Source organism: Lytechinus pictus, chromosome 12, assembly GCF_037042905.1.
Source record: "Lytechinus pictus isolate F3 Inbred chromosome 12, Lp3.0, whole genome shotgun sequence".
Classification (NCBI taxonomy): Eukaryota; Metazoa; Echinodermata; class Echinoidea; order Temnopleuroida; family Toxopneustidae; genus Lytechinus; species Lytechinus pictus.
Window position 1 is genome coordinate 7523905 of NC_087256.1, and position 14372 is coordinate 7538276.

Sequence of the window (14372 nt, forward strand, 5' to 3'; positions counted from 1 at the left end):
CTTTAAAGGCTCCGTAGTTACCAGATTCCCATGATCTGATGATTTTTTCTGAGTTTTGCTCGGTGAATTTTATTCTATTTATTTGAATATAGTTATTTTCGGCCATGAGTAGGCCTTGCTAAATGAAGGATATTCCTTGGATGCAAAGTTCTATGTGATCTGTTCATAATGATAGTGTTTTTTTCAGCTCATCTATAGTGTCCGGACAACACTATAATAATAATAATAATAATAATAACAATAATAATAATGATAATAAAATTGACAATAATTATAATGATAATAATAGTAATAATAACAATAATACTAATAATAACGCAGTTGTTGTATATAGCGCATATCACATTTTGACATAACGTCCCTATGAGCTTCCAATTAAAGGACTTGGATATTATTACCCTGGCTTTAGCAAGGTAGCCTCTTACAGCGCGGAATCATTTGAAGGAATATACCTCATCTGGGTTGAGTGCAGCATTATATTGTAGATGAATTTCTTGCCGAAGGAAATTTCGCCATGGGTCCATGGCTGCATGGGATTCGAACCCACGACCCTCTGTTCGAAAGTCACAAGACTAATCCACTGGTGGGCCACAACGCTCTACTTAAAGTATAATTTTATGTAGATTATCTTTATAGGGGACAGGCCCTGAAAATACCAATTTAGGATTGATTTCCAGGAGAAATTCAATAAGACAATGAAAAGAAACCACCGGCGGATTATCTGATGCAAATCGGAAATTATAGTCAGAACAAAAATATATGTAACTCCATACTTCGCGTCCTTGTCCAATGGAGAACAATCCGGATCATAAAACAAAGTTCGCTGTATTCCATGTAATCTGTTTGGAACGGTTTTATCAGTATATCTCGTGTCCGGTCAACATCACGTAGACTTTAGAATGGGATATGCCCTGAAAATACCTATTCAAGACTGGTTTCCCGTAAAAAGTCAATAAAATAAGGATCTATCGGCCGTTTTGTTTCAGACTTCAGCCAGGCTCCAGATTTACTTCACATGCTGATTATTATAGGTAAGACTCAATCTCTTCGATGTGCGAGAAGATTTGTCGTTCATCAAGGTCTGTATACTCATGGGGGTATTTTATACCTCTCGACGAACAACATTATAACTTTGCCAGAACAAAATAAATTGTCCATTATATAACACCATTTTCGGGCTTGGTCAGTCTGTAGATCGGGTCGCATACGGTCAAAAAATTGCTATGAGTGCCACTGTTATCATGTAATTATGAGGTAATTGTGTCCTTGTGTAGGGTTTTCGAAAGATAATAGAGTCCTACGTAGAGTAGCTTGGACAGGAATTTTGCAATGAATCTTGAGAATATCAGATGAGTCAAAACCTAAGTTAATCTCCGAGACCTAGCTGTTTTCTCTCAGTTCATCGCAAGTAGGGCCTTTGTAAATTAATCCCAGGGTTTCTTTGTGTTGGAAGTCATTTTTTCAGAGTTTGTCGTTTTGTATTTGCTCCAGCAGTGCCTACTATACCCGGAACGATCAAAGATGAATGCATCGATGATGGTGGTTGCCTTCCTGATGTTAGGCCTCCTGGTGGCGCCATCTAGAGCCTGGCCGGACTGGTTGGACCGCACAAGGGAAGCCTTCCAGGGAGCTCGGGACATGCAGCGAGCTTACAAGTAAGTGTTTCTTAAGTACCCAGGGAATAATTAGTGACAAGTCGTCGTCTAGTGGTTACAACTCTCGTCTTTCAATCAGAGGGACGTGGGTTCGAATCCCAGCCATGGCGTGTTTTCCTTCAGCAAGAAATTTACCCACATTGTGCTGCATTAGCAGGTGAGATGAATGGGTAACCGGCAGTGGCGTACCTAGGATTTTCCACAGGGGGGGCATAATCGGCCGCCAAAAAATTTGACAAGCAAAAAAAATAAAAAATAAAAAAAAAATAAAAAAAAAGTTTTCGTTCCAGATAAAAAATTTAAGGGAAAAAAAAAAAAAAAAAAAAAAAAAAGGGTCTTCAATAAAAAAAATTTAGGTGTTTTCGTACCAGAAAAAAAATTGACAAGCAAAAAAAAAAAAAAAAAAAAAAAAAAAAAAAAAGGTCTTCACCTTGTCAGGGTGGGTAATTAAGGTCTTCAAGCTCGTCAGGGGGGCAAAAAAGGTATTTTAAGCTCGTCAGGGGGGCCAGGTATATGTCTTTTGTATGGGTTGTGGCTCGTCAGGGGGGGGCAGAGTGCCCCCCCCCCCCCCCCCCCCCGTAGGTACGCTAGTGGTAACCGGTAGGATTTATTCCTTGAATGCTTCACCTATATGACGGTTCAGCTACATCCGGGGTAATAATATGATACGAAGTATCAAGCGCAGAAGAGTATATGCAATTGTAGTAGCTGCGCTATATAATGGACCATGTAACATGTTATTATTAATGATTTTCTTAACTGGTGCAGTTTGAGGAGAGACTCTGTAATCTGATAAGATTACACCAACTTTGACCTTCAGGCCTTTTTTATACCGATTTATTCCGTTTTTATCTGTAAGAAATTATCTTTAACAAATGCTCACACATCTCGCATGCATATACCTTTTGATAATTGTGATTGCACAGTACAAAGGCTCCAGTGAGATACAAAGGCAAGGGGTGTAGCTACGGGGGGGGGGGGGGGGCTGGGAGCACGTGCACCATCCACAAATTTTGTGTGCCCCTTGATCCGGGCCCTTGATGGGCCCCACAGAAATGAAGGACTGGAGGCGGGAAAAATTCCGAAACCTTCAACTTTATAGAAATAGAAATGGAACGTCTTGTGATGCAAGAATGCATTTCAATACAGTATAGCAGTGCATGCCATGCAGTGCCCGCTTACTAGTCGGGTTAATCGAATTTGCTCTTTTTGACGAAATCGCATCATCTGATCCCCATAAGGTGAATTGCCTCGACAGTTCATTGCTGGAAGATACATCAGTTCAGTTTTTACTTTCGTATATGTAAACCTCAACTTCAAAGCATGTCTTCACAACCTTTTAACAAAAAAGAGATAGGTCTAATATAATTTTAAAAGAAAACAAGATACTAATACGATTGACAGTGTGAGGAACAGCTAAATTACTGGCTTAATCATTATTTTTCTTTTTTATTAACAGTGACATGCGTGATTCCAACTGGAGGAATTCAGACAAGTACTTCCATGCACGAGGCAACTACGATGCCGCACAGCGAGGACCCGGAGGAGCTTGGGCAGCTCGCGTCATCAGGTAGGGGACTGCGAAATTATATGTGTATAGGCGGTAAAGTAGAGTGGGTTGGGGGCGCTCCGTCAAAAAATATTATTGCATTAACTGTTGAGGTGCCGTGGCCGAGTGGTCTAAGGCGCCTGGCTATACATTGAAAGTCCGGGGTTCGATCCCCGGCCGCGGCACCTATGCCCATGAGCAAGGCATTTAATCTACAATGCTCTTTTATCCTGCTTTCAAATAAATGGAAATGCTATATGCATTATTGGAAACTAGATGTGCACTTGTTAAAAAAAAAAATTAACTGAAAAACGGGGACTGAACTTTGGCATTACATTAAGACAATGCTCTCTGGTCACTTTAGGCAGTGACGAGAAATACCATACTATAGCTAGTCCTTAGAGAAATAAGAATACAATCTTTGTGAAACAACCTTTATCTCTTGAAAGGACCCATCAATATTTCATAAATCGTGGTTATTTTGGACTACATTTGGGTCATAATAATTAAGTTACATCTTTCTTTGTTGCCAATAATTACGTTGTGGTTTAAAGATAAATGCCAGTTAAAATGAGTTCGTATATAATTCAATACATTGACCACCAATTATGTGCCAAAGGATTCTCGAAGAGGGTCTTATTCCAAGCAATAATAATAATACACCGCTCCATGATAGTGAATAAAGAGGCTTCCTATTAAAGCCTCTTTATTTACTATCTATTGTCCACGGCGGACTGCATTAGCATATTTATGAGTCAGAAAGAAGAGGATTGAGGGTATTGGACTTCCAGTTCATCGTGATTTAGCCATGAACCAGAATAGCCAGGTGGTTAAGTCGCTGCCCGAAAAGCAGTAGATGGCAGGTTCGAATCCCACTGCATGGTTCCAATTTTTTCTGACTTATGATTTTCATTACAGATCGAGCATGCGATCTTAAACACATAAGAGTAATGCCGAAAATTTGTTTACACACCGCTCCATGACTTTATCTGTCACGTTTGACGATCTTTAGTATTTCCTTTCTCAGCTTAGGGGATTTCACGAAGTTCAGTTTCTGTAAATGTACCAGATCTGCATATATGATGATATGACGTTGGTTTGACAGACTCTCTCATGAAGTCAGTGTTAAATGCAACGGCTTTCATTTATCTTAAGAGTGTTTCATGTGTTTAATTACCATTATTTTGTTTCATAACACAGCAACGCACGCGAAAATTATCAATCTGGCCTCAGCGGTCAAGGAGCCGCGGATACCGCAGCTGATCAGGCGGCTAACCACTGGGGGCGCAACGGTGGAGACCCCAACAGATATCGACCAGCAGGACTCCCTGATCGATACTAACCTGGCTGCTGCATGCAAAGCTGAAGAAGAGTTGATATCTGCGAGCCGACACCCCCGTTTTCTGTTATTAACGGCAGCGAGTCAAATCGCTCGTAGACCATCGATCCTTGCTCAACTCAACTCGCAATAACTATAACTTTTGTTTAACATTTTCGTTATGCATACCCTACAAATTAAGATTTTCAAATACACACTCTGTTTTCGTTTGAAGGGCATCTGATACTCTATAATAGAGGTTTACTTTTATTTAGTTTATTCAAAAAAATGGTCACTAGCTTTGATAAATTAATTAATGAATTAGATTAATTAATTAATCAAAGCTAGTGACCATTTTTTAAATAAACTAAATAAAAGTAAATATATTATTTAATTAATTAATATTACGAATCCACAAGGAAGCCATGAACATAATGAATGCTCGTATGTGTGTTAACTTATGCATTGTAGAAACTGGTCTAAAATAAAATCAAAATAAAATATATTTGACTCCAATAATTATACACCAGCCGTGTCATGTTGTAAAGTTCGTTACATCTAAAGAGGCAAACAGAGAGAGGGGGCAGAGGGAGAGCGAGAGAGGGGGGAGAGAAAAAAAGACAGAACGTCACGGTGACAGATAATAAATTGGAAAGAAAAAAGAGACAGGGTGAATGGAAAGAGAGGGGTAGAAAGGGGGAAACAGACAGAAAAGAGGAGCAAGCAGGTTGCGATATAATGAGAGTAAAAAAGGGCTCGGCCCAGGTATTGAGGAAGAAATAAATGGTATAGATTGGAGGGGAAAATTAGTTTAAGACATAAGAGAGGAAAAGGGAGAAAAGCAGACAGAAAAAGACGGCCGGTTGGTTGAAATAATTGCCACCTTTCGCAATCCTCACGGACGCTAATATTAGGGTCTACTAACACAAAAGTTGACGCTTAATCATACACTTGATTTTTAAGATTGATTGTACATTATAGTCAATAGAATCAAACGTAGAGAACTGCTCTACAATCAATGCTAAGATTTGTGTTACAGGGGGGGTTACAGGCCCTACAGATCTGCTTTTCGTGTGCAAAATTCTTTCCCGCGACACCCGCGCGCCATACATGCATGTATTACGACTGATGGCTGGAGATGTTCGAAATGCAGGACCTAAATTAGAATATGACATGGATAAGAAAGTGGTTTTTCAACAAATCGAGTACATATTGAGTGAGGAAAAACTTACTAAATTAAGGCTTAGATATAGATCATTACAGTCCATCGAATCGATATTGCATTTAATGTGGATTATTGGTGGATGACTGGCAATTGATTCCATGGGTCAGATCAACTCTCAAGCCGAACCCATTTCGCATATGTACACAGCGTATGCAATACGTTCGATTCTTTTGTTTCGTTTGTTCACTCCTTCTACACAAACGATACGCCTCTACCACACGATGTAAAGGGTATTATGTTTTACTTTCCCCAGAAATGGGGGGTTAGATTCAAATTCCGGGGGGACCACTTCCATTGATGAGTGGATACCAGGCACGACCATGGGGTTTCGAAAAGTACCCTAAACAAGGGAAGCAAGTCTTTTCCAGATTATGAAAATGCATCTTTTAACAATTATTTGGCTTATGAAACCCTACAAGTATTGGAAATATATCCCTTTTTTCAGTATTTTAATCATCGTTTTTGACAACTTTATAACGTTACATAGGCCTATACGTAACGTACTTACCCACTCTTTCCCTTTTTACGCGTTGTTGCGCCTGGTACCCACTCTTCAATGAAAGTGGGCCCCCCGGGCGGCCTCTCGAGCTCTGGGAGGAACCAAATGTGGATTTGGAAAGTCGTCCTAAATCGGATATATCGCTGTTACCATAGTAGCAACCAGAATTTTGCACACGAAACGCAAATTGAATGTTTCCGTTCCAGATGCGAAACGAAAAAAAAATCTCATGTCACACAATTTGCATTGCAGGACAGAGTTTTAAGACCATGACGACGGGCCCAAAAGTCTCTTCCAAAATCAACTAACGTCGTAAATAAGCGTTCGCGTTCTTCCAACGAAAGGTCGGGACTGTCTTGAGAGCGAAAACAGGGTAGGAAGAGGTAGAGATAGCGAAAGAGAGGAAGGAAGAGAAAAACTAAGAGACAGAGAGAAAAAAGAAAAATTCCGATCAGAAAATGAACAGAACGAGAGAAAAAGTAGAGGAGAAAGATCCAGTCACATATTAAGATCGAGAAAAAAGCGGAAGAGAGACGTGTGTTGGAGAAAGGATAAAAAAGTGAGACAAAGATAGAAAATAGGAAGAGAAAGTAATAGAGAAGAAGAAAGAGAGAGAGAAAGCAGGAAAATGACGATGGTTCTTAAAGAAACGATAATGTCTGAACCTAAAATGATTTCCGGTGGTATGAATTTTTGAAGAACTTGTTACATAAATCAAAAAGCGCAAATGTTTGGTAAAGGTTCCTACACTCTAATAACACTGAGTGAAATTTTACCCAATATTGGAGAGGAAGGGAACATGCATGTTCGCTAGGTGTTTTGTTCACCCCATACTGGACAAAATGCATGTGTAAAGGGTGAATTTCAACGCAACATTGCGTAAAATTTACAAAATATTTGGTATCTTTCTACCCAACCAACATGCATGTTCCCATTTTACCCAATATTGGGTAAACCTGTTTTTAGTGTATTGGACATGTTGGGTGAAACTCAGGAACCGATGTCTATTCTTCTATGGAATATTAATCTGCCCAAGCTCGCGGTTTTGTCATTTTTGCTACAGCTAATTTTATTACCGACCCAATTACTATAATCTATTACATGAATACTCTAATGCTAAACACACACCACCCCGCACGCACACACACATTTGACAATCAGGGACTCACTATACTCGCCAACGTGGGGATGTGTCGGCTGTCGGTCTCATACTCAAAATTGAATTTAATCCACTAACCGGGATCGTTTTTTAACAGAGGTGAGAATTGTTCGCTAACCGAGGACATTTCTTACCACCCTGCACACACAACTTGAGTTTTAACTGACCGAACGGGAACTTTTTTTTTACAGTGCGTTATTATGAAACGGTTTGAAATGAGATGACGAATTGATTGACATGGATTCATGAGCCGGGGACGTCTCTTTTACTCCATTCCTTCCCCCCTCTCACCCCCCCTCTTTCTCTCACACACACACACACACATACACACCCCCACACACACATGTTCATCTTTTCTCGATCTTAATATCATTCTCTCCTTTTAACACCCTGTTTTTCGGGGGGGGGGGGTTCCAGTTACTCTAATGTCCTTCATCAACTGTTCACTTGTCACCAAGTCACCAAGGTTTTATTTATCGGCATTTTATTCAATTGAAAAGACTCATACACATTTAAAGAAAAATCCTATACAGACATTAGAACTCTACATAATGACAAAAGAAATGAATACATAGTTAATTTGAACCGAATTGATAAATTTTGATAAGATTTGAGTCATGTTCACTATGCTGCTTACGATACTTTCTTTTTGTTTAAATAAAATACCCATCCTTATTTAGGCAAGTTTGTTTTTGGAAATTGTATATGGAAGTGATCATGTTTATATTATTTTACTTATTTGTAAAAGATTCTGCAAATCAGCCTCTGACTGCAAATTGATTTCAATAAACCATCACCAATACTAATACGAATGCCATAGTTTTAAACACGTTATGTAATGACTAATCTAAAAAAAAAAATCCAACTATGCACATTCATAAAACTACCAAATCAATTAGGCCTATTAGGGATGACTCCATGAAGGACATAGCCTTTAATTACAGAGTTTGACCATTTTGCTTTCAATGCCGGGTTACCAACATGGCGCATAATCTTTTTTAGGCAAGTCCAATTCAAAAGAAATTGCGTCATGTTGGTAACACATTGAAAGCGATAAAAATAAATGGCCAGCTCTGGTCCCTCTGGTATGGGATCAGGACGATCGCCCTCTATAAACTGAATGTATCGGAAGAGAGGGAACAAGTCCTCTCGTGGCTGAATTCATGTCCCTGCAAAATCTCGTGAATTGTGAGACTTTCTTTCTCAAAGAATTTAACCACTTTTTTCTTGAGTAATATTGATTATTTTTGTACCATGGGAAAGAGTAAATGTTACTCTTTGATATTGATTATTTATTTTGAATAAAATATTTTGATAAATAAGTGATTTTTTTACCTGAAAAGATGCATCAAACAAAATTTTCTTCCTCTGTTTTCACTTGCAAATTGTGCAATATTTTGTGTTTTAAGCACAAACATTATTTTTATCATCAGGGGCCCGTTGCATAAAACTTTTTACCTCAGAAAACTCAGGTTGTTTTTACCGGAGTTTTTGCCCTGTGTTAAAGTCAATGGCAGAAATCAGACTAACCTTAGTTTCCAGTTTTTACCAGAGTTTTCTCAGGTAAAAAGTTTTATGCAACAGGCCCCAGGAAGCTCAAAATCTATACTTTCTTACAATGTCACTCTTGATATGTGGCATTTTTTTTAGATGGGTCAGCAGCCAGCTTTTCCATCAAGATGCAAGACGAGATTTCTGAAATTTCTGAGTAACATAACTAAATCCAGAGGTCTGATTGGCTGCATAATGTTTTCCAAACAACAGGCGCGGGTAATATGAAGAGATTACCACATGGTGAGTGTGACCTTACAGCGGCCCAGTGTGGGGAACATTAGAATTTGCGTGGGTGTGTGGTCTCTGACCAATTAGAGCGCAGTATTCTTGTTTTTGAGCTGCTAAATGTACTTTGCCTATGAAAAGTTGGCTGCTGACCCATCTAAAATACATCTTCTCATAAAACTTATATCATATTAAAGCTAAGATCTTCAGCCTTATTATGATCTAAAAATCATTTGTGCTCAAACAGAAATTAAGTGTGAAAACAACAACTTTTGTTGCATGAAAAAAAATATTTTTTTTCATGTTTTAGATCAAAAGTTTCCCCTATATTACATAATCATTTTAAAAATCCAAACACATGACCTAAAAGTATGATTCTTCTTCTTTACAAAGATACCAAAACATGAAATTTGGTCAATATTTAGAGCAGCAATGGCCGAATAAGAAGAGGTGTTTTGGTCCGCACCAAGCTCATTAAAAATGCAAAAACCCTCTAGTCATGAATATCACTTGGATAAAAGAAGCTACTTTTACAGGGCTTGCCGACTGACTGGGAAGAGAACAGAATCATAAAAAAATAAGTAGAAAGACAAAGAGTACAACAAAGAAGAGAAATCCGGACTGTGCAGTAATATTCTTTAATACCTTTCTCATTCGAAATGAATATAGAAAAAAACAAAATTTATCCTTTACCCATCTTTTCCTTCCTCCCCCCCCCCCCCCATTGAAATATCTTGACATAGTAAGGGGCGGCAGGTGATGTAATGTAACAAATATACATTAATAGTGCCATGTTGGTTTCGAATAATTAATGAATGGAGAATAGGTCGCTAACAAGAGTGTTTCATCATCATTTTTTCCTAAAAGTTGTCAGATCTGACAACTTTTCCTGATCTTGATTGGCTGAGAAGCACTGTTACTATGGTGACTGTCGGATAAAACGGGACTTTTCGAATAAATGGAATTTAGGCTTAACCCACTTGGCCTATAAGCGTCATTCCCGACCTTTCGTTGGAGAACGCGAACGCATATTTACGACGGAAGTTTATTTTGGAAGAGACTTTTGGGCCCGTCGTCATGGTCGTAAAACTCTGTCCTGCAGTGCAAATTGTGTGACATGAGATTTTTTTGTCGTTTCGCATCTGCAAGGAAACATTCAATATGCGTTTCGTGTGCAAAATTCTGGTTGCTACTATGGTAACAGCGATATATCTGATTTAGGACAACTTTCCAGAGCCACATTTGGTTCCTCCCAGAGCTCGAGAGGCCGCCCGGGGGCCCCACTTCCATTGACGAGTGGATACCAGGCGCGACCACGCGTAAAAGGGGACAGAGTGGGCAAGTACGTTACGTAAAGGCCTTTGTAACGTTGTAAGGGTGTCAAAAACGATGTTTAAAATACTGAAAAAAGTGATACATTTCCAATACTTGTAGGGTTTCACAAGCCAAATAGTTGTTAAGAGATGCATTTTCATAATCTGGAAAAGCCTTGCTTCCCTTGTTTAGGGTGCTTTTCGAAACTGCATGGTCGTGCCTGGTATCCACTCGTCAATGTTGCTACTATGGTAACAGCGATATATCTGATTTAGGACGACTTTCCAGAGCCACATTTGGTTCCTCCCAGAGCTCGAGAGGCCGCCCGGGGGCCCCACTTCCATTGACGAGTGGATACCAGGCGCGACCACGCGTAAAAGGGGACAGAGTGGGCAAGTACGTTACGTATAGGCCTTTGTAACGTTATAAAGGTGTCAAAAACGATGTTTAAAATACTGAAAAAAGTGATATATTTCCAATACTTGTAGGGTTTCACAAGCCAAATAGTTGTTAAGAGATGCATTTTCATAATCTGGAAAAGCCTTGCTTCCCTTGTTTAGGGTGCTTTTCGAAACTGCATGGTCGTGCCTGGTATCCACTCATCAATGGAAGTGGTCCCCCCCCCCCCGGGAATTTGAATCTAATCCCCCATTTCTGGGGAAAGTAAAACATAATGCCCATTACATTGTGTGCTAGAGGCATGTCGTTTGTGTAGAAGGAGTAAACAAAAGAAAAAACCCCGCAAATTTGGCTGGTATTCAGACGTATACATGCTGTGTACGTATCAACGCATGCGAAATGGTTTCGGCTGGAGAGGTCATCTGACCCATGGAATCAATTGCCAGTGATTCACCAATAATCCACATTAAATGCAATATCGATTCGATGGATTGTAATGATCTATATCTAAGCCTTAATTCAGTAAGTTTTTCCTCACTCAATATGTACTCGATTTGTTTGAAAAAAAAAAACTTTCTTATCTATGTCATAATCTATTGTGGGCCATGCATTTCGAATATCTCCAGCCAGCTGTCATGGTTCGCCGCCGGCTCAGGGGGCATATACGATAATGACCAGACGTACATATGCATGCAAACGGGTGTCGCGTGAAATAATTTTGCACACGAAAAGCAGATCTATACGGCCTGTGTCACAAAGCTTAGCAATGAATGTATAACAGCTTTCTATGATTGATTCCATTTATTATAATGTACAATTACTCGTGAAAATCGAATGTACGATTAATCGTTAATTTTTGTGTTAGGGGACCCTAATCTTACCGTCCCACAGGTTTGCGAAAGGTGGCCATTGTAGAACTAATGCATATTCTTTCGCCAATACCAATGATTTCGTGTTTTTTTCTTTTGTTGTATTTTATGATAAGAATGAAGTGAATGATAAGCATCCACATGATCCATGCATGTAGCCGAAAATTTCGCATTGAAAATGTGAAAAAATATCGGGCAAAAAGATAAAGACTTAGTAGTTTTCGTAATTATTGGATGTCGATTTGCTATAATATGAAAACTAAGGATCTATTCTTGATCAATATGAAGCAAATCTTTGACCCCAAGCATGCATAATTAATATGATTTTGTTCACACCATGTCACTTTTTTATTCGTCTATTGGGCAATGGCATGCCAAATTGTAACATGATCGAGGCAAGTTTTTCAACTGGATGATAGGACGACGTTTATAATTGTGCAAAGCAATAGTTTTATATAATTATGATCTAGATATTTCACGTGTTTTCATGCTATGTAAACCAAGGTGTTAAAACTTACACCAATTGTTGTCCCTTCATGACCATACCCTATCATTTGTTGAAATTACACCTTATATAGACTTTGAACTTAGCACAAATCATGCGTGTGTTATTCACCAAAGGCGGCACCCCATGGTAACCAGATAGATGCTAAGAACTACAAATTTAACCCAAATCACCTTCATATTGGAGTGAAAACCCTTTTTTTTCAAAGCAGCCCCCCCCCCCCTGTTTAAAACTCGTTCCCAAGGCCCTGACACAAAATTAACGAGTGGTGAAGTAATAACCGGTGTTTAATTGCTTTAACATATAGATAGCGTTTTTGGTATAAATCTCTATATCCTCTATGTGTTTTAATAACAACAATCAGAATGTTGAGTTAGCAAAGAATTCAACATCACATGAAATCCGTAAAAAAATAATGTTGTGGTTCCCCATTGTCTTTCATTTAGACAAGCGAAGGACACCAAAACTTTTTGCTGTTTGTAAATCGAGACCTGATAACAACATGGACCTATTTTATTTTAATTGGTCCATGATAACAAAGACAGGAAAATATACAAGCCAACTTGCACTATTACAATTTTATGACAACAAATTTTTGTTGTTAATGTCATACAATCTATTCTATGCCAAGTGTTCAAAAACCATTTCACTTACAAATTGAAAGTTTGAAATGACGTAAATTCAAATTTAAATTTTCAATTCAATTCGCATTTCTTTCATTTTTAGTAAAAACATACATAATACAAAATATACAAAATTATCAACAAGCAAAAAGGAAGGAGAAAACGAGATCGACCCAAGAACACCTGGCGACGGACAGTGGAGGGCGAAATGTCTAACCTCCGACAGACCTGGGTATCACTGCAGAGACTGGCCCAAGACAGACGGGAGTGGAGAGCTTCTGTTGCTGCCCTACATGCCAGGAGGCATAACGGGCAGTAAGTAAAAGTAAAAATGAAACAGGGAACTGCAACAAAAAAGCCAAGAGGCCTTGTACATGTGCAGTTCCCAAAATATTATGCAGATTGTAAAGAAATGACAAGATGAAATATACATGATATGAACAAAGACAGTATATAAACTGAGACAAAAAAGACAATTTACAGTAAATAAATGATTATACGCATTCAGATAAAGAAATTGCTTCAATCTTTTTTTTTAAATGAATTAACTGACTTACATTCAATTATATCTTTAGGGGTCGAGTTCCAAATTACAGGGAAATTGTGTCTTACGGATTTCTTTACATTATTTAACATGCCATAAGTGAAACAAATCTTTAAAAGGGGTATTGTGATGGTGAATTTGGCGATTGAAAGTAAACATTTCATGGACATTAAGAGGTGATTTATTCTGAAAATAAAGAAAACCAAGGAGAGCAATAGAGAGCAATAGATAGTACAAATAAAGAATATTAATAGATTTTAGTTTTCTAAAGAGTGGGGCAGAGTGAGCATGATAATGATATCCTATGCAAATACGAAGGGCTTTTTTCTGCAATTTAAATAATTTGTCTTATTTCATTCGATTACAATTTCCCCCAAACGGCAAGGCAATAGTTAAGATATGAGAGCATGAAAGAATTACTAGTGCAAAAGAAGGACGGGAATCTTTTGATATATACAGGATATCAATACATTTAGATACTTTTTGAGTGACTTTTTGTACATGGGTGTCCCATTGCATATTATAATCGATATATACACCAAGAAAATTAACACTATTTACTTTATTAATTGGAATTTTGTCGATTTGAAGTAGTAAATTATTTAATGAATTTGAAATATGAGACTGCCTATGGAAAAAGGTAATATAATTTGTTTTACTAGGATTTATCAATAACCTGTTCGCCTTGAACTATTTTGTTACTTTATCTAATTCAACATTGATATCGTTTTGTAAATTAAGATTATAAGGTTGGTTGTGTATTAAAGTTGTATCATCGGCATACATAATATAGTCAAATTTAATAGAGGAATGTATGAGATCGTTGATATAAATTAAAAATAATAGCGGGCCGAGTATAAGACATTGCGGTACACCATGCGTGGTATTAGAAAAGCCTGATTAACTTTTATTAAAAACAACATATTAAGATGTA

At 38.2% G+C, this 14372-nt stretch overlaps 1 protein-coding gene across 4 annotated transcripts; it reads left to right on the top strand.

The window, feature by feature from the left end:
* Window positions 1-332: 332 nt before the first annotated feature.
* On the top strand, window positions 333-5041 carry LOC129272886 (serum amyloid A-5 protein-like). Of its 4 annotated transcripts, none has more exons than XM_064107425.1 (4): window positions 333-1031; window positions 1492-1655; window positions 3115-3225; window positions 4405-5041. In XM_064107425.1, exons 2-4 carry the CDS (start codon window positions 1522-1524, stop codon window positions 4544-4546), a joined length of 387 nt encoding a protein of 128 aa, XP_063963495.1. In that variant the 5' UTR covers window positions 333-1031; window positions 1492-1521; the 3' UTR covers window positions 4547-5041. The 4 variants fall into 4 exon arrangements, with proteins under 4 accessions (XP_063963495.1, XP_054765944.2, XP_063963497.1 ...); XM_054909969.2 differs by having other exon boundaries at window positions 851-1031; window positions 1495-1655; XM_064107427.1 differs by having other exon boundaries at window positions 985-1079.
* The last annotated feature ends 9331 nt before the right edge of the window (window positions 5042-14372 follow it).